The sequence below is a fragment of the Paroedura picta genome, chromosome 9 (genome assembly GCF_049243985.1).
Source record: "Paroedura picta isolate Pp20150507F chromosome 9, Ppicta_v3.0, whole genome shotgun sequence".
Taxonomy (NCBI): domain Eukaryota; kingdom Metazoa; phylum Chordata; class Lepidosauria; order Squamata; family Gekkonidae; genus Paroedura; species Paroedura picta.
In genome coordinates, this window is record NC_135377.1 from 39891564 (window position 1) to 39909635 (window position 18072).

Sequence of the window (18072 nt, forward strand, 5' to 3'; positions counted from 1 at the left end):
GATATTATGTTAGAAAGACAACATAATTGTGATCATACTGCCTAAGTCTTTTCCACTCTTTAGCGATATCTGTCATACTAAACACAAACACTGGAATAAGGATCACAAGTTAAAGTTGGGTTTTACCTTTCCTTTTCTCCAACATACACTTCAAACTCATAAGCTAACTGTAACGTAATGACAGCCTCTGTTGGTACAGCATCTACAGAGTTATATTATTTCTTACTTTAAATGACCATGGATCAGAGTAGTATTCCGAAGTTCTTTTCCTACTTAGAGTGTCATACATGGAAAAGAACTAGCAAATTTTACACAATAGAATTTCCACTTTTCCCTAGTTTTATCATAATTTCCTTTAGGTCAGCCTGTCTTAATCTGCTGCAAAGTATTCAGGTTATGGTAGTGAAGCTCAGTCATATATGAGTAATAGCAACAGCATGAAAGGATGCCAGGAAACAAAAACACAGTTCCATGTACTGGTAATTCAGCTGATGGTATAATGACTGAGTGCAGTTCTACTCAACCCCAAAGTCAAAACAGAATCGCCGAACTATACAGGACAGAACATTTTTAAAAATCCAGGGTTATCAAATGTCCTCTTTATGAGGAAAGCTTAAAAATATAAATAAAGGGGCTGTTGAGCTTAGGTCACATTTTTTTTTAGTTTCTCAGCATCATCAAATATATAGGAATACAAATACATGCAGAAAGTACAACATAAACTGGACCATACATACAAAGAAACAACATGGTTATGGTAAAGATTAACATATCATTGCTTTGAAACATATACTTTGCACTACAGTCATGCAAAGGACAAGTAGCCAGAGGCAGTAAAAGGCTGGAGGACATGTCATCATGTATAACTGAGCTTTTTGAGTCAGACCACTGGTTCATCAAGCTCAGTATTAGCTAATTTGACTGGCAGCAGTTCCCACGATGCCACGATGCTTCTATTGTTTGCTTCCTGGGACTGTTTCAATGAAGATGGCAATAAATTAAACTGGGATGTTAAGTATGCAACAAATGCACCCTGTTTACTGAGATAAGCAGCTCCTAAATTCTGTGAGATCCTTCCCAAATCTTACTCAAAGGCATCTGAGACTTCAGGGAGTGTGGCATATAAATGTGATAAATAAATAATCTAACCTTAAAACTGACAAATTATTTGGCACATTCTCACTTTCCTAAAGGTGTAATAATCTTTACATATTTTACTAGGAGCAAGATTGATGCAATCTAACTTCTTACCTTGGTTCTAAGCTAAGCTTTTGACATCACATTATTGTGTACTAAGTCAAAGTTTACACTGCACTGCACTGCACTCCAGTTCCATTGGCCTGATCTAGATCTATGGTAGTTAACAGTTTTTGCCAAGAATGCCATAACAAGTCCAAAGTGCTAGACACTCTATTACTGAATGCTGGTGAATATGCAACCCTCCCTTACACCATTTCAGTGCTTGGTGTAGTTTTGTCTCCAGTCCATTGAGCCAGGGAGCAGGCAGCAGCACACTGCAGGAGAGTCAGGAGGCATACAGGCCCTAATTGCCACAAATCTGTGTAGACCAGGGGTAGTCAAACTGCGGCCTTCCAGATGTCAATGGACTACAATTCCCATGAGCCCCTCATAAAACCTTCATAAAACAAAATATATTTTCTTAAAGTATTCTTACCTTCCTCTGGTGACTCGGTGTTGAACTTTTATACCAGATACATTACAGTGTTTTCCTTCCCACCTTCTGCTATATTCTTCAATTGGTTCTAGAGACGACAATAAGATCTGAAATTGAACCTCACTAAACATCCCATAAGCATCTTGAAGAAGGAGACACAACCTGTGAGAGAGTGTATAAAAATTCTCATTATTAGTGTGTACAAAAAAGTTCTGGAATACTTTGGAATTAAGATTTTTCTCTCCTAGGATTTCCTTTATGGCTAGTATTTCCAATGAAACTGTAACTTTTACAACCAGCAACCATGTCCTTTACTGTAGGTATTCACTTAAAATTATGTTCTCTATGAAACCTGGCAAAGACCTTTGTTCAGGACCTTACAGATCTAATGCCAGCCACCAGAGACAGTGCTGGACTGGAAGGCAGCTTCATATGTGCACAGGTAAGAATTTCACATGTTAATCTGAATATCAGCCAATGTTTAGGCTGTAGGCTTCTAATACATGAAGGAACATTTTAAAAAGGTGCCCGAAAAGCAATTTCCAGAATTTATTTGCTCAGGTAATCTGTTCAGAATGAGTCTCAAGTTCCTTCATATACTTTGGCCCCACAAACATATGCTCTATACATGACTTATGTTCCAAATAAAAAACAAACAAAATACTGTCCCAAAATTCAGTCCCCCTTCAATGTTATCCTGTAGAACCCTGAATTATCATGTATCATCCATTTGAGGTTTTTAAATCTATTTCATACGAACTGCATTTCCATATAATGATACAATATAATAATTAACCAATTCACAACTGCCAAACAAAAACACGAAACAAAAGCTAACTTCCTTATCTTAACTAGCAGAGAAATAAGAACACACACAGACACACACAAACACACACATATCAGGTTAATCCTGGGATTAAAAATGGGTAAAAGCTACTACAAAGGAAGGCAAACTATCTATGCAAATATAGAACCATGACTGCTGAGCAGGGGTTCTATGACAACAAAGTTTACACTGTGGCATATTGTTTGTAACTGGCAGTTCTTCAAAACAATTTAAGTTCCCACTGTATGCCTACACAGTTTCCCAGATGACTGGATGCAAGTCCATAGCTACAGGGAGGCAAACGAGGACAATATCCCCTCAGAAACGTGCCATGCCCCTTCCTGGAATTCCTAGCTTTCACTTCAAAAAAGGAATACCCCAACCACCACCAACACTCCGGAGATAAAGAGAGTTGTGCAGCTGTTTTTGCCTGGGTTACTTGTGAAGGTTGGGGGGGGGGGGAGCAGCAAGACAGCTGAAACTCAGTTAACTCTTCCCTGACCAAGTTCATTCTTAACTGCTCTGGTCCACTGCCATCTCTCCCTGAGCCCTTTGCTTCTTTCTTGTTTGTTTCATTTCCCTTTTAATGTCCATAATGATGTGAGAACACTAGAAAGAAAACTGCTCCTCTGTTAGCTGTGGGAAATTTGCCTTAGCAGTTGGTGGAGCCATGGGGCAGAACAAAGAAATTAATGTGTAATTTCACTCAGCCAAACATCTGTTTTTAATTATTTATTGCAAGTCAGGGCTGTCACGTGCCTGCGTGAAAAATATGTGCCTTTTATGCATGTACAGAACACCTTTTATTCATCAATGAACAACTACCATCAAGTTTCTGTCCTCACCTCTCCCAAAGTCTGGGATCAAGGTATGAAGAGACATAATGTTCAGAACCTCTCACTACAATAAAAGACATAAAATAAGGCGAAAGTACCTAGGGGACATAACACCTAAGCAAGCTTCCCCATTCTCACTAAAGAAAAATAAGGTCTCTGGGAAAATCTAAATAACTCTTGGCCAAAAATTATTCCTTCTCTGTATGCCAATTCTGTTTCCTTCTCTGTATTCCTTCTCCGTAAACACCATGCACAGGAGCATACTGCTTTTCTCTCACCATCCAGTATGCCCCATCAATACAACATTTCTGGCTACAGGACAACTGCCTAATAAAACAGATCAGCTGCAAACTAAATAAGCTGCAGCTCCACAATGAATGAGTTGCAGTGAAGTAGCTCTATGCAAGCTCACTGCCTTTCCGTTTGCATATATTGCTAAATCACTGCAGGCTGTTTTGCAGGCCTTTTTCAAAGACGCTTGGAGTTATGTAAGCACACAAGAATATTGAGATCTATAGTTGCTGTGTGTGTGTACAAGTTCACGAGGAACAGTAAGTTACTTTTCAAAATCTGGCTAACATTAACCTTAGATGACATCCATACTGACATATCCTAGTTGGCTGACAAAATGAATCCAGGAGGGAAGGCAACAGCTGTACAAAAAATAAAGAAAACCTCTTTTACTTTGATGTGAGAAATAATATTCTACCTATGCTTTCTAGAACTCTAAGAAAAGACCAAATCTTATCTCCTATGAGATAAGACCACCATTGGATGCTTTACTACTAACATGGGTTCATATTGGTTTAGAGCTGAGGTTCCCCACATGAAACAAAGCTCACTGTAATAAGTATACAATCAAGCTATCACTACATTTTAATGTTTGGAGGTTAGTCAGCAAATTCAAAGGAAATAGTACAACAATCAGGGCCATTCTGCACATCTAAAAAAATAACATCACGCCAGTGAAATTGCGTGCCACTATAAAAAAAATCACACACTCCGTCATTTCTCACCTTCTTGCTCTCCTGCTTTCTTCTGCCACTTTTTGGCGCTTCCTGGCACCCTGCATGGCAGCCTGAAATGGCAGAGGAGAGGGATGCGCTATACACACATGTCTCCCTTCGCCTGTCAGGCAGCCTTTTCCCCTGTTTTAAAGGGACCGCAATGCAAGGGTTTTTTTTTTTAGTGAAACTTCTCTGTTGGTATGCCTATGCATCTAATCATAGATGCATAGTGCTTATTTTAATGCCACCTCACAGCCTTGAAGCTTAAGAAAAGTAATTTTTTCAAAACAAATTTTTGGCGGGGGGGGGTCTGAGAGGCATGCTTTGTGTGTCAACTGGTGGAGGAAAAATTATTTTGCTCTGTCTGGATGAAACAACATGTATTTGTTGCTCCAGGCAGCTTGCTACAACCCCCCTCCCATTCCCGGGAGAAGGGAGAGGAAGGCGGGTGCGAGGGCGGGCACTGGAGACGGAGATCGCACTACTTTGGTTACGCACATTTATTTTGCTTGTGGTTGCTGGTTGCTCTCTTCCCTCTTGCACTACATAGTTGGCCAAATCCAGTTTTGTAGATTCCCCAACTAGCACTTTAAAATGGAGGGTGTAGCTGCCGGTTTGCTGCTGGGACACTGGATGTTGACGCCGTTTGAAATGCCCCCCCCCAAAAAGAAAAGCGTCTGCAAAAGGTAATTCATTCACTTTATTTCCTGGGTGTGGAATGGCTCTCAGAATCTGCTGCTGGGGGATGGGAAGGAAGCTGTGCTGAAGGAGATATTACCCCCTCTAATTTAAAACTCAGTAGACAAGTCACTACCATTATGGCAATAAAACCCACAGAAAAGGTGTCACCTCATGCTTGATGAATTTTGCAAACATGCAGATAAACAGTACATTTTACATTTAAAAAAAAAAAAGACAAAAAAGTTTTTTTTTAAATAACCCAGCCTGATGTTGACTGAGCATGAGCTAAGAGGCACAGAATACTGAGGCCAGCTGAACAGCAGTACAGGAAGGGGAAAGAAGATAAGTGTGTGGAAGGAACTCAAGACCATAACAGCTTGTAGCAGGCAAGGCAAGATATAAACTGGACTGGTTACCTATTTGCTCTTGGCCCAGTTTAAAGTGCTGGTTCTTAGGCCTTCATACACTAGAGACCTAGTACTCATTGAACCACAACTTCCAGTATACTCCCACATGCAAACTGTTCTCTTCAGTTAGCTTTCCCCCTGTGGTAACAGAGTGGATGCAGAGAATTCTTTCGCTATCTGTATTCTGGTATTCTGGAAGGTATATAAAACAGCTTTATTTCAGAAAGCGTATTGTGGAGGGTTAACAGTTTTGGCAGATCTGGCTATTTTTTTTCTTGTGCACTGTTTTTACTTTGCCCATGGACTATTACACAATTTTTATTTCTTTGCAACTTGTTGCTTTGATACCTATCTTGACTCTAAGGAGACACAGTGGGATACAAATATCTTTAAACAATCACTTACATCCTTTCCCTCTCCCTGAGTTTCCAAAAGCTTTCAACTTGTACCTTGAGTATATCTATGTCTACCTATAGTTTCCTTCAAATTGAGTCCATCAGGCCTGGCACAGATCCAGCAGAGAACTTCTTTCTCTGAGCTAACAACTGTCATCCTGAAGTTGCTGCAATCAGAAAGAAGACAGGCACAACAGAACAACCTGGCCCTAGCAAGAGTTCCAGGCTGTTCTTGCAGCGGGAAAATATAATTTGAGATGTTCGTATCTATCTAAGTATGACATACCCAGGAGGTTTCCTACAGGTACGTACTAAAAGTCAACAGGAGCTGGAGAACTGACTTTAAAAAGCAGGGGTAGAAATATCCTTATCCATTGTTGTTCCTTTATATATTTGTGAAACAGCCTAGGGGTTGGGACGTGTCTGGCTGTCCAAGATGGAAGAGGGCCAATCAGGGTGCAGCCAGCTTTGCCCTGATTGGCCCTGCCCCTGCAGCTCCCGCCCTCTGGCCCTGGACTCTAGCCTCTTTGCTCTCACACGTCTCAGTGCCTTCAGCCAGTAGCAGGTAAGAGGAGAGGGCCCTTGGCAAAGGGTCATGGTGGAGGGCTTGCTAACGAGGGCTTCTTGGCCTGCTAAGCAGGGCCTGCTAACGAGGGCCTCTTGGCCTGCTAGGCTGGCCCTGCTGATGAGGGCCTCCCGGCCAGCTGACTGCCTGCTAAGGAGCTCTGTCCTGGCCCTGATAACGAGCTGCCCACCGCCCGCCTGCCCCACTTGATCTGGCTGCGAGCTGCCAACCAAAGCCACCTTAAACTTCCTGGCTGGGGGCCAAGGGAGGGGACCCTTTCAAGGCCCGTTCTTAGGAACGGGCTTTGAAGCTAGTAAATAAATAAAACTGTGATTAGAGACAATTCATTAGCGGTAAGGAAATGTCCTTCAGGGGAATGGAAGCCTACTCCTAGATCAACATCAAAACAGGTGGCAGCTGTCCTGAGGTAAAACTGATCTTTCCCGCAATTAATGCTGCAAAAACATGTGCAGATGCCCCAAGAGAAAAAGAGAGGTTTAGGTGTGTAGTTACCATCGGAGAGAGCATGAAGATGAGAGTGTGAGAACAGATTAATGAAAAGCTCACACATGATTCACTGGGAAGAACAAAAAAGCAGTGGGCAGGAAGCGATAAGAAACAAGGTGAAGATCAGAAGTTTTAAAACATCTTCCTCCTAAACGCAATGACTGTTCCTCCTGAGGTAGTGAACTTGTGTCTGGGGTATACATTTTCCAGAGTCAGAAGAGTTTTATTGCATCAGCCACTGGCCACCACAATCCTACCAAATATACCAGATATACAAAAGACATCTTGAAGGTGCGAGCCTATATGATGGAATGCTCTTCAGAACTGAAAAGAAATTCATACACATTAAAAATTAGCATTGTACGAAGAGCCTTGGCTATTTCTCACTGGCATACAAGCTTGGTCAGGCCAGTGTCCTCATTTGCAGTATGAAATGGTACACCCCATACAACATTTGCCAATCTCAGTGAGAACTGTGTTAAGGTGACTCTTATTTTAAAGCTTGGGAATATTCTGTTAATTTCTGAAAAGAGCTGGAGGCAGGGGAGAGGGAAGGTGAGGCCAATTACTTTGCATTATTTTATGACTGTGGTGGTAATGCTTCCATCTATTTATTTCTCAGTGGGTATTTGGAAATGACTGCGGTATTATGCCATCATGCCCCCTCCTAGTTAGTCATCCTTCTTGAGAAAGGAGGGAAAGGATTTGCTTCTGTACATACTAACTCCGTAACATGGTTGGAGGCCGTGGGTGTCTTTGTTTCTTTTGATCCCCCAAAGGAATAGGTCTAAACAACATTCCACAAGACAAACAGGTGCAACTTAAAAAAAAATGTTGATGAGAAGACAGCATGAGAACACTGCACCGTTGCTGGAAGGAGAACAGCACAGATACAACAGAGACAAGAGAACAGGAGGGTTGCAACTATTGTTGCCCACATATTGTGGAGAGGAATGGGGTATAGGGCATAGGAAGAACAATACTTTTTTATGTTTCTGTTTATTCGGTTAATTTATGCATTAAATAGCAGCAAGAAGGGACAGAAAAAAGGTAGAAGTTTGCAGAAACCCAGAGGTGATCTGTCTGACATTTATGGCAACATTTGCTCTTCCAATGCCACTAATTCTGTCTGTTCCTTGGAAGAATCTAGTCTTTTGTGCACATACATTCCTGGCAGGAAGCAAAGCAGGAGGAGATGCGTGCACACAAATACTTAGGATCTCTGCACTCCATTATCTTGGTCAAAACAGGCACAGCGCTGTGCCTACACAGTTGCAATCCAGCAACTTGTCTGGTCAAGTCTTGAGGTGGAGCACTTTAAGTTCTACTGGTGTGGCTTAGAATGAAATAGCAACCTTTGAAACTCCACCCAAACTGGATTTAACTTATCTGAACCTCTCAAATGCAAACAAAATCCCTCCGCCCATTGTGGATATTATCTTTAATGCAATCAGAACTGGAGCGATAGCTGGGCAAGCTTTAAAAGACACAATACCCAGCCTATTTTCATTTAAAAGGTTCTATTCTGTAAAATAAAACACCTTATTTAAACAATTACAAAGTGGTCCACTTTTAGTTTTACATGCACCAGTCTTATAATTTCACAATCTTGTGGCAGATGCCAGTGAAGCTGTGACATAGTCTTTCACAATGCATTCCATTTAACCGCGATGAAGCTGCTACCAACAAAGAACTTGAGCACTATTTATTGAAATTAAAACTTAGCTTACTTGTCAATCAATGTTTTCTGTGATTAGTAAAAGCCTTCCCCATTTCCAGTGTAAGCATCAGGAGAAAACAATTGGAGGTGGGAATGAAGGGACAAGTTCTATCTCACATGTTTAGGAAAACCCTAACAAAGAATGCTGATATTCATTTTCTTCAAAATTGACACTATTGTTCAGTTACTCTACAGAAATTTCCAGCTTCAGGTAATATTAGTCCAATCCTCGCTGCTAAGGAGAGCTCTGTGACAAGCCTGCTAATATATCCAGTAACTGTCTTCTCTTTCCTTTCTGCTTCAGTATTAAATTCTGTGTAGAAGCACATTTTTACTATGAATGCATGAAATTATAATTGTACTTAAGACTTTTAATAATGCTCACCAATTGCTGTTCTATTAGCTTTGGAACTCTATTGCTAGAAACAAAGATTGCATATACCATGAATTGTAGGTAGGTGGTTGTTTAAATAAAATTTGCATCCAATGGCACCTTTAAGCCTCAAATTTTGTTCTGCTACGTCAGACCAACATGGCTACTCCCTGAATCCAGGATTGAATGATATTCCCAGATTGTGATTCTTTACCAGATTAAGTTTGTCTAATGCACATGGCCACATTTTACAGACTATTTTTATGGCATGTATTTACAGACATAAACAAATAAAATAAAATGAAGAATTACTAACTACGTCTAATGCAGCCTTTCTCAACTTTTCTTTTACTGTTGAGAACCCCTGAAACATTTTAGAAACCCCAGAAGTGCTGCAATCCTGCAGAATATGGTTGAAAGGATAGCTGTATAATTGCCCACCTGGGGTCCCTCTCTTTCCCATCCCCTCTAGGCCCATCATTGGCCATTTTCAGGGGCAGTGCTAGTTGTTGTGGCCATGTATGGTTTTGACCTTTAAGGCTATACCAATCTGCGGAACCACTTATCTCCTTATGCCTCCCCCGTAGGGCTCTTTGCTTTGCAGGTATGAATCTGCTGGTTATCCTGGGGCCCCAGGAAGTATGTCTGGCCTCAACCAGGGCTAGGGCCTTTTCGGTCCTGGCCTCCACCTGGTGGAATAAGCTCCCAGAAGATCTGAGGGCCCTGTTGGAACTCTCTGGGTTCCACAGGGCCTGAAAGATGGAGCTCTTTCGCCAGACATTTGGCTGAGACTGGGGTAATAAGATCGTGTCCCTCCCCTATTTTCTTTGATTATCAGTTCCCCCTGGGCCGAATATTGCCTGAGATCAACTATTGGACAGGAAACTGAAAATGGGAGAGTGGAGGCACTGGGGTATGGTGGAGTAGGGCATATGATTACCATCATCAATGCTGTTGTAAGTCATTTTAAATTGTAAGTTGTATTTTGGGAATCTCTATGGGTTAGAGCCTCTTGTGGCGCAGAGTGGTAAGGCAGCCGTCTGAAAGCTTTGCCCATGAGGCTGGGAGTTCAATCCCAGCAGCCGGCTCAAGGTTGACTCAGCCTTCCATCCTTCCGAGGTCGGTAAAATGAGTACCCAGCTTGCTGGGGGGTAAACGGTAATGACTGGGGAAGGCACTGGCAAACCACCCCGTATTGAGTCTGCCATGAAAACGCTAGAGGGCGTCACCCCAAGGGTCAGACATGACTCGGTGCTTGCACAGGGGACATCTTTACCTTTATGGGTTAGTTTTAATGTGGGTGTTTTTAATGTAAACCACCACAAGCCAGCCGGGCCAAGAGTGGTGGTGTATAAGTCAAATAATAAATAAATACATAGATAGATAGATAAATAAATAAATGTTTAACAAACTTTTATAATATCTAAACTCCCACCTTTTCAGGAAACCCTTCCAGGGCCATCAAGAAACCCCAGGGTTTCATGCAGCTGTGGTTGAGAAAGCCTGCATCAGATATACCAGCCAGTACTGGTTAGCGTATTGTCAGTGTACTCATGCATTGTCAGTGACCACAAATACCAGCCTGTAGGAATAAAATTAATGAATGGAAGCAAAGATGATTTTGTTTTCAGTTGATAATGGAAGATAATTTACAGTGAAGTGCTATACTGCCTTAATATGGAAGCTCCCAAAAACAGCACTATATTTTGCATTGAATCCAAAACTATAGATACAGGAACTGTAGTAGTAGTAGTAGTAGTAGTAGTAGTAGTAGTAGTAGTAGTAGTAGTAGTAGTAGTAGTAGTAGTAGTAGTAGTAGTAGTAGTAGTAGTTATACAACTACAAATATAATTCAGGTTTCAAACATGCACAATATTATTGCAAAAGAAGAAATAGCAAGCATCAGTTTACATTTACCTTGTTTATATAATGCACAGAACCACAAACAAAGGAGTAAATGATATACCACAGTTACTTCCACCTGGTAATGATTCTCTTAGTAGCTTTCATTGCCAGTGAATTGAGAGGCATTCACAGTACCAACAGAGCATTCACATGAGCTGTTTTTTGTGGTTTCCATTTAAGTGGAAAAGCATATCTTTGCAATGTAAACAGCTAGAGATTTTGGTTATAATCTGGATGTTAGTACACAGATCGCTATAACAATATAGTGATATATATAGTGCTGGTTTCTTTTAAGAACCTGAAAAGTCCTCTGCTGATGGAGAGAAGTGGCAGTTGGGAGGACTCAGGGAGGCAAGGAAAATGGTGTCAATACTACATACAAAACCAGATTTAGCAATTGCCAAAATGAGCAACAATGATCTAGATTAGAATGGTTAACTGGCAGACCACAGATTGCATATAGTATATCAGGACCCTATCCTGCTCCAGACTGGGAGTATGAGGTGTCTAACTGGCACTCTATCCTCTGCATTAATGCAGGCCAAAGACAAAATCCACAAGAACTGTGTAGCACTTTCAGCTTGGCAGGCCCTCTTCCCATTAGGAAAAGAGAGATCAATGATATAGAAGTTTCCACAGGAATCTCCACTCATGACATGGGAGCCTGCCAGGTTTTCAGCCAAGGAGTGGTTCGACTCCCTGGCCAAGCTGCATGGGGAGAAGGGGCAATGATGACACAAGCGGGGAAGGCTTTGTTCCCTAAGCAAATTGGGCTGCAAGAGACCAAATTTCCAGTCTGAAAATCTGGACAGGCAAAATCTCTGTGTGATGAAATTCCATTCCTATGTATTACTGGAAGATTAGCTTGAAAAAGACACAGAACAAACATGCATTAAAAATAATCTCTTTGAAATAGCAGCAACATGAATAAAACTGTACTGATAAAGAATGGCTTATCAATAATGGAATAATTTTACCTTTAAATGGTTAAACGTTATATGGAGAGAGAGAAAAATGAATGGTGTAGAATTTATTCAACCACCCACAGAAAAATGTGAATATGACACCAAAATACTGAGACAATCCATGTGTGCTGGAAATGATCATTTCAAATATAGCCCTATTTATGAAGGCAAGATAAACAAAACAGCACCGTTTCAGTGAATGTGAAAGCAAGTGAAATATAATACAGTTTATTACGATGTGCAACATATATTTGGGGTTATATTCTCACTACTGTTTAATGTATGATCACTAAATCTGGGCTAAATAATTTACTGTTTCAAAAGTATGCTACAGAAGAAAAAGAGAAAAAACCCAGGAGATTTTCTGAGAATCCTAGTTTGGCAGAAATACAATATTGTCTTTCATTTTCTAGCTCTTTTCTTCTCCCCATCTCTAAATACACACACTCTAATTATTTCCCCTTCTCTGCTCACTTGCTGGCTCAGTGTCATAGTTGCCTGCTTATGAGCGAGAGAGTATGTGTGTGTATGTGAGAAGACTGTTTACAAAAGTTATGGTAGCATTTCTCAGCAGTCCATCGAGAATTCCAGGAAACAGCCTCTGTTATTTTATTCTAGGTCAATGTCGGCTCATGACAGGCAGCAAAGCTGACACAGGACAGCTCGCTCGGCCTTACAATCCTGTAGTGAGGCCTCAATGGGAGAGCCAGAGCGAGTGAGCACGAATGAGCCATGAGTGGGCGGAGTGGCTTCCCAGCACTCTACCAACCACAGCACAAGGAATTATGATAAACACCACTCTGGAAACAAGATACAACAGTACATTGTGTTCTTCTTCAGAAAAAACATCCAGACTTCGGTTCATTTAAAGTAAACAGTTAATCTTGTTTACCTTTTCAAAAAATGTGATGAGATGTTAACTGAACAACTCAGTGTGCACATGAATAAAGATACTTTTCTGTAAATTCAACCTTTTTTTTTTTTTTACTATTAAAAATAATGTTACAAATCAATCCAATATGTAAAGCTGATATTATCTATCTGCATGCACTGAGGAACTGATTTTGTTTTTTGGCTCAAACTGATTTACATCATGCCAAACAATACAGGCAGAGCAATGTATAAAATATAGAAATTTATATTTTACTAAAACTACAAATAAATGGTGCTGCTTGGAAAACACTATTAAGCAATGGCTTGCAGATCCAAAACTATCACTCTGAATGCCCAGATGAAAGAACTCAAATCTTTACACAAATGTTTAAATGAGGACTCTGGGATGCTTTGTTAGTTTATTATCAACAATATTAATAAAAGAGGAACTTGTCAGTGCTTATTAGAATCTATTTTGCAGCAGTCTCTGGTTGTTTGTGTGTAGACACATATTTAGGCATGCTGCAACTTAATATTTGAGTGTACTAGTTAACAGATAAATGTTGGGGAAACACAGAATTGTCCATAGTTACCAAATATGTTTCTGTTTGAAAACAAATATGTTCCCATTTTGCTCCTGCAAACACAGACCAAGAGTATGTAATTACAAAACAAGATTAGATTGATATCCTACTTTGATGAAGCCACTTTGTTCCTATTAACTAGTTACTGATGGCTTCTCTATGTGCAACAGAATTCTACCTTCTGGAAATAAGAAATTCAAACTAGAAGACTGAAAGCGAATGCTTATGATTGAAAATTAATGAAGTGATTTAGTAACTTATAAACAAATTAATATGTGACTTATGATTAAATCTGATATGGTTTGCCTAATGTACGTTATAAGTCATATGAATGTCAAAGTACATCATTAGATGGTATATGTGTGCAAAAACTTACGTTTACAGCTATTGCATGATGTTCAGGTACCAAGGACAACCCTTTAAGGCCACCTGAGTGGTTTGGGGATATTTGATTTTTCCAGTCATGTATAAGATGACAGTCACAGATTTTGTAGTAATTCATCCTGCCCAAGTATGCCTTCACCAGCTACCTGCACCTATTTGTCTTCCATGAATATCAGGCAATATGGGCCCCCAGGCTAAGAAGCAGGACAAAATAAATCTAAATATAAATGACATTCATCATCTATTATATTTCTTTCTTTGTATCTTGCTCAGCTCCAGGCAGCATCCACAACATATTAGGACTTTCCTGGAGTACTGAGTGATGATGTTTAAGCACTATGCGTGTGTGCACCATACAGTCCTCTTTGTCCTTCTACATCATTGCAGACTCCCATGCATAAAAACAAATGCACCACTATGACCGTTTATGCACTGGAGGTTTCATGCCGGGCTGCAGACTAGAGTTTTAGTCATAGCAGGTTGCCCCACCTCTTCCTGCACCCACATGAGGGAGCATTTGGCCCGGTGTACCTCATCCACCCCCGATCTGTGCTCCTGCACGGGAGGTGGTGCAGTGAAGTTCCCAGTGCATAAACGGTCTATTACCCAAATTAGAACTGAGTTGGGGACTTTGGCTTGTGAGAAGGGTAACAATGAGATTCTCCATCTGCACATACCAGCATCCTTCCCTTAGAAACTTGCAGAGACCAGTTTGAAATAAAATGATCTTAATGAAAAACAAATTAAAAATAAAACTAGCACACAAATTAAGTCAAGCATTCACACAAGACGAAAGGCAGAGATGAGATTGTGTGATAAGAGAATATAAACAGGAAAAGTACAGCTACTTTCACAATGTGCAGAAGTCTGAGCAAGGTTGAGGAAGAGTGTTTCCATTATGCATAGGGCTGGTACGGCAGGGCTGTGGATTGCGCCCACAGCACGAAAGGGAACACAGAAGTATCCATGTTTGCTTACTGCTGGCAATCAGAGGCGCTGGGTCAGATCAGGCTGGGTGGCATCAGTGTCATGCACAATTGCGGATTAGCCCCGCTGCCCTGCCGCCACCAGTACAGGCTTTCCACTCCGTGCATAATCTGTCCTCTGTACTTTTCCCAACTCTACAATGCTAGAATCGATCTGAGGTTATGCAGGGCTTGAAAAAAAAAAAAAGATTGGACCAGTAGGTTCAATTCTATGGGCCCCCAAAGAAAGTGTCCCCATCCTCATCTAATGGAGGGGGGGAGGCATTTAAGGGAATGTGTTTCCTTTAAAATTTAAAGCCATTTGCAAGTCATGGCACAAGTGAACTCTGAAGGTTTTTAAAATCTTGTCATCCCTTTACACCCATTCTCCAAGCCACAAGTTCACCCAGAAGGCTTCAACTTCAGTTATCTGCCTGTCCCAAGAATCCTGAATATTTTTGGAATTTTTTGCGTTCAGTCAAAATATATAGAAGAAGAAGAAGAAGAAGAGTTGGTTCTTATATGCCGCTTTTCCCTACCCGAAGGAGGCTCAAAGCGGCTTACAGTCGCCTTCCCATTCCTCCCCCCACAACAGACACCCTGTGGGGTGGGTGAGGCTGAGAGAGCCCTGATATCACTGCCCAGTCAGAACAGTTTTATCAGTGCCGTGGCGAGCCCAAGGTCACCCAGCTGGTTGCATGTGGGGGAGCGCAGAATCGAACCTGGCATGCCAGATTACAAGTCCGCACTCCTAACCACTACACCAAACTGGCCCTCCCCACCTCTATATCCAGCTGAACTATCAATAAGGCATTTTTCAGCCACCCCCCCCCCCCAGCTTGGATTAGCTGAATGAACATCCTTAGCGGTGCCTGGCCCTACAAATTTGGCAATAAAATGTTTGATGTTTCAGTGCCACTGTCAGCCAGTTTTGTAATTGAAAAATGCATGCACGGCACTTCTAAACAATCATAAATGTGATAGCATTGGCTAGGAATAGTTTTATGTAATATTTCTAGGTTTTTAAAATGTAGCTTTTAAATCATCAAGTTTTTCAAAAAGTTACCAGATTGCAGTGAAGGGTACTGAAGAATGATGATTAAAGTTAATCAATAGCAATCTAACTCATATACAGAGATTTTTGTCATCAGAGATCTCAAAGAGCTTTGCATACTATCTTCAGGATGAATCTAGGTTCTACTTTTCAGCTGCAGCCATGTAATCAGTATTTCCCTGAAATAGATGAGATTCTCTTTATCAGTACTCAAAAACAGGTCTATTTACTACTAGCCAAAGGTATAACACAAAGCAAAGAATGTCATATCTAATCTTAACTACAGAAGGAATTAGGGGAGACTGAAGGTAATCATACAATTAGAAATGGACAAGGGCATTTTGTTAACATCATCAGGTAACTCATGTCCAAACTGCATGAGTAATTTTGAATGAGTAATTCAAACTTGGATTTTATTCTTTATCTGGGCGTACCTGTAGCAGAAGATGGATACATGCACAGCATGCTATGGCAATGTCTCTGCACTGACTCTGGGGGAATACTGCAAAGAATATGGACAGCCACAAATGGCTTCCTTTCTTCATTATTCTGTATGCTGGTATGCTTTGCTTTTTTTGTTCTACATGTCTCTATGGATATAAGATACTTCCAAGCTCTTAATATCTTGGTTGTATTACAATGAGAAAAAATCTCACCACCCAGAAATTCTTCTCCGACATGGAATGTGAAATAAGATTGCAAGATTTTGTCCACATATTTCCAGAATTCAATACACAAAGTGCTGAAGGCAGTTGGCTATCGGACATACGTGCAAAGCTATTATTTTTAAACCTTTCTATTATCAACTGAAGTTCTTGCTAATGAAGATGTATATGATCTATAAAAGGCAATTATTAAAAATAAGTACTTTTAAAAGACATTATCCCTTTACTTTAAAGGTCAGACTGAGAATGCGTGGCTGACCCAAGGCCACCCAGTAAGCTTCCATGGCAGAGTGGGGATATGAACGTGGGTTTCCCAGATTCTATCTGCCACTCTACCTACTACATATTGAATCGAATCTGAACAAGCAAATTACATGCCAAAGGAAGGAGGAAAAAAAGCCCTATATGGACAGGCGCAAATACCTTCCTTTCTTCATGATTCTGTATGCTGCTATATTTGGGTTTTCTCAATTTTCAAGGTCTTTAGGGATATAAGGAACAGAAAATATCTCACTGCAGAATAAAATGTAATTGTAGAAAAATTATTCCTTTTACAAAAACCCTTCTCCCGCCAAAAAATCAACTCTAGGGAGGTGCTGTGGCTCAGTAGCAGAGCATCTGCTTAGCATACAGAAGGTCCCAGGTTCAATCCTTGGAAGTTAGAGGCTCTGGTGGTCAGGGTAGTAATCCTGAGGGTGTTTTGTTTTTCATAATCATGTAATTCTGGAACAAAGGAGAATTCAGTAACTGTATCGGGTAATTTGCAGTCAACCATAAATAATAAAAAAACAATAAATGGTCAGCCTGACAAAATGAGAAGGGCTCCCATAATATATGAAACAGAATTGTACCAGAGCATCTGACATTTCTCTTTCTGGGTCTCTTTGATTTTAACCTTGGATCCCATCAGATTAGATGGGATTTGTGTAGAAACTGAAAGATTGTTCCTCCTCAAGAACAGAAGTAATCTGAACTTTTCCTTTACAAGAGCTGCACAGTGTTCTAATATATAATCTATGACCATTCAAAGAGCCTTCAAGTAGGTCAGTGATATGATGACTAACAACTCTGTTTCCATCAGAAACCCTCAATCCTATGAAAGAAGTTTACATGCTAACAGGCAAATGTTAATCAGTTGCAGCTGGATCCCAGCTATAAAAAGCATTAATGAAAACACAAATACTAACTTCACCACCCCCACTCTTCACTCTCTAAGTCCCTACGTCAAAGCTCTGCAAAGGCATCACTTTCCAAGTGCTCTGTGTGAATGAACTGCCTGCTCTGAACTAGCTTGGTCTGGTTCCCTGAAGTCTGTTTACTGAACAGCATGTGCAGAGACGCACACTAATCATGGGGGAGAGACAAGTCACATGATCCCTTGGCTCAGTCAACTGGTATTAGCGATAGCCTTGAAATATGTGCTTTTCTGAGTAAATAAGACCAGGCAGAAGAGAATAAAAGAGTTTCCAATAATGAAATGTACTAATCTAAGAACAAAAGAATGTCAACTTGCATTACTACTGAGCACTTGATCACAAAATATTATACTTCAGCAAATTAGTAATTCTTCAATGTAATGCATTTGTTGAGTGAATCTGATGAAAGAGAACCTATGTTTCTATTTCCTTATTTCCTTATTCATTTTGTCAAATATCTCACGTACATATATCTAAATGCAGGGTATC

At 40.5% G+C, this 18072-nt stretch overlaps 1 protein-coding gene and 1 long non-coding RNA gene across 4 annotated transcripts in view; one reads left to right on the plus strand and one right to left on the minus strand.

The window, feature by feature from the left end:
• SPIDR (scaffold protein involved in DNA repair) overlaps positions 1 to 18072 on the minus strand; it is a 193852-nt gene that overhangs the window by 33490 nt on the left and 142290 nt on the right. For all 3 annotated transcript variants that reach the window (XR_013234137.1, XR_013234138.1, XM_077352453.1), the window contains exon 11: positions 1676 to 1837. Coding sequence is in view for 1 of the 3 variants with exons in the window: in XM_077352453.1 (XP_077208568.1) it covers positions 1676 to 1837 (162 nt within the window). In the remaining 2 variants the exon portion in view is untranslated. The remainder of the gene's footprint in view (positions 1 to 1675; positions 1838 to 18072) is intronic.
• On the plus strand, positions 4869 to 12875 carry LOC143844804 (uncharacterized). Its single transcript, XR_013234139.1, has 2 exons — positions 4869 to 5030; positions 12481 to 12875. It is a non-coding gene; the product is annotated as an uncharacterized LOC143844804 (long non-coding RNA).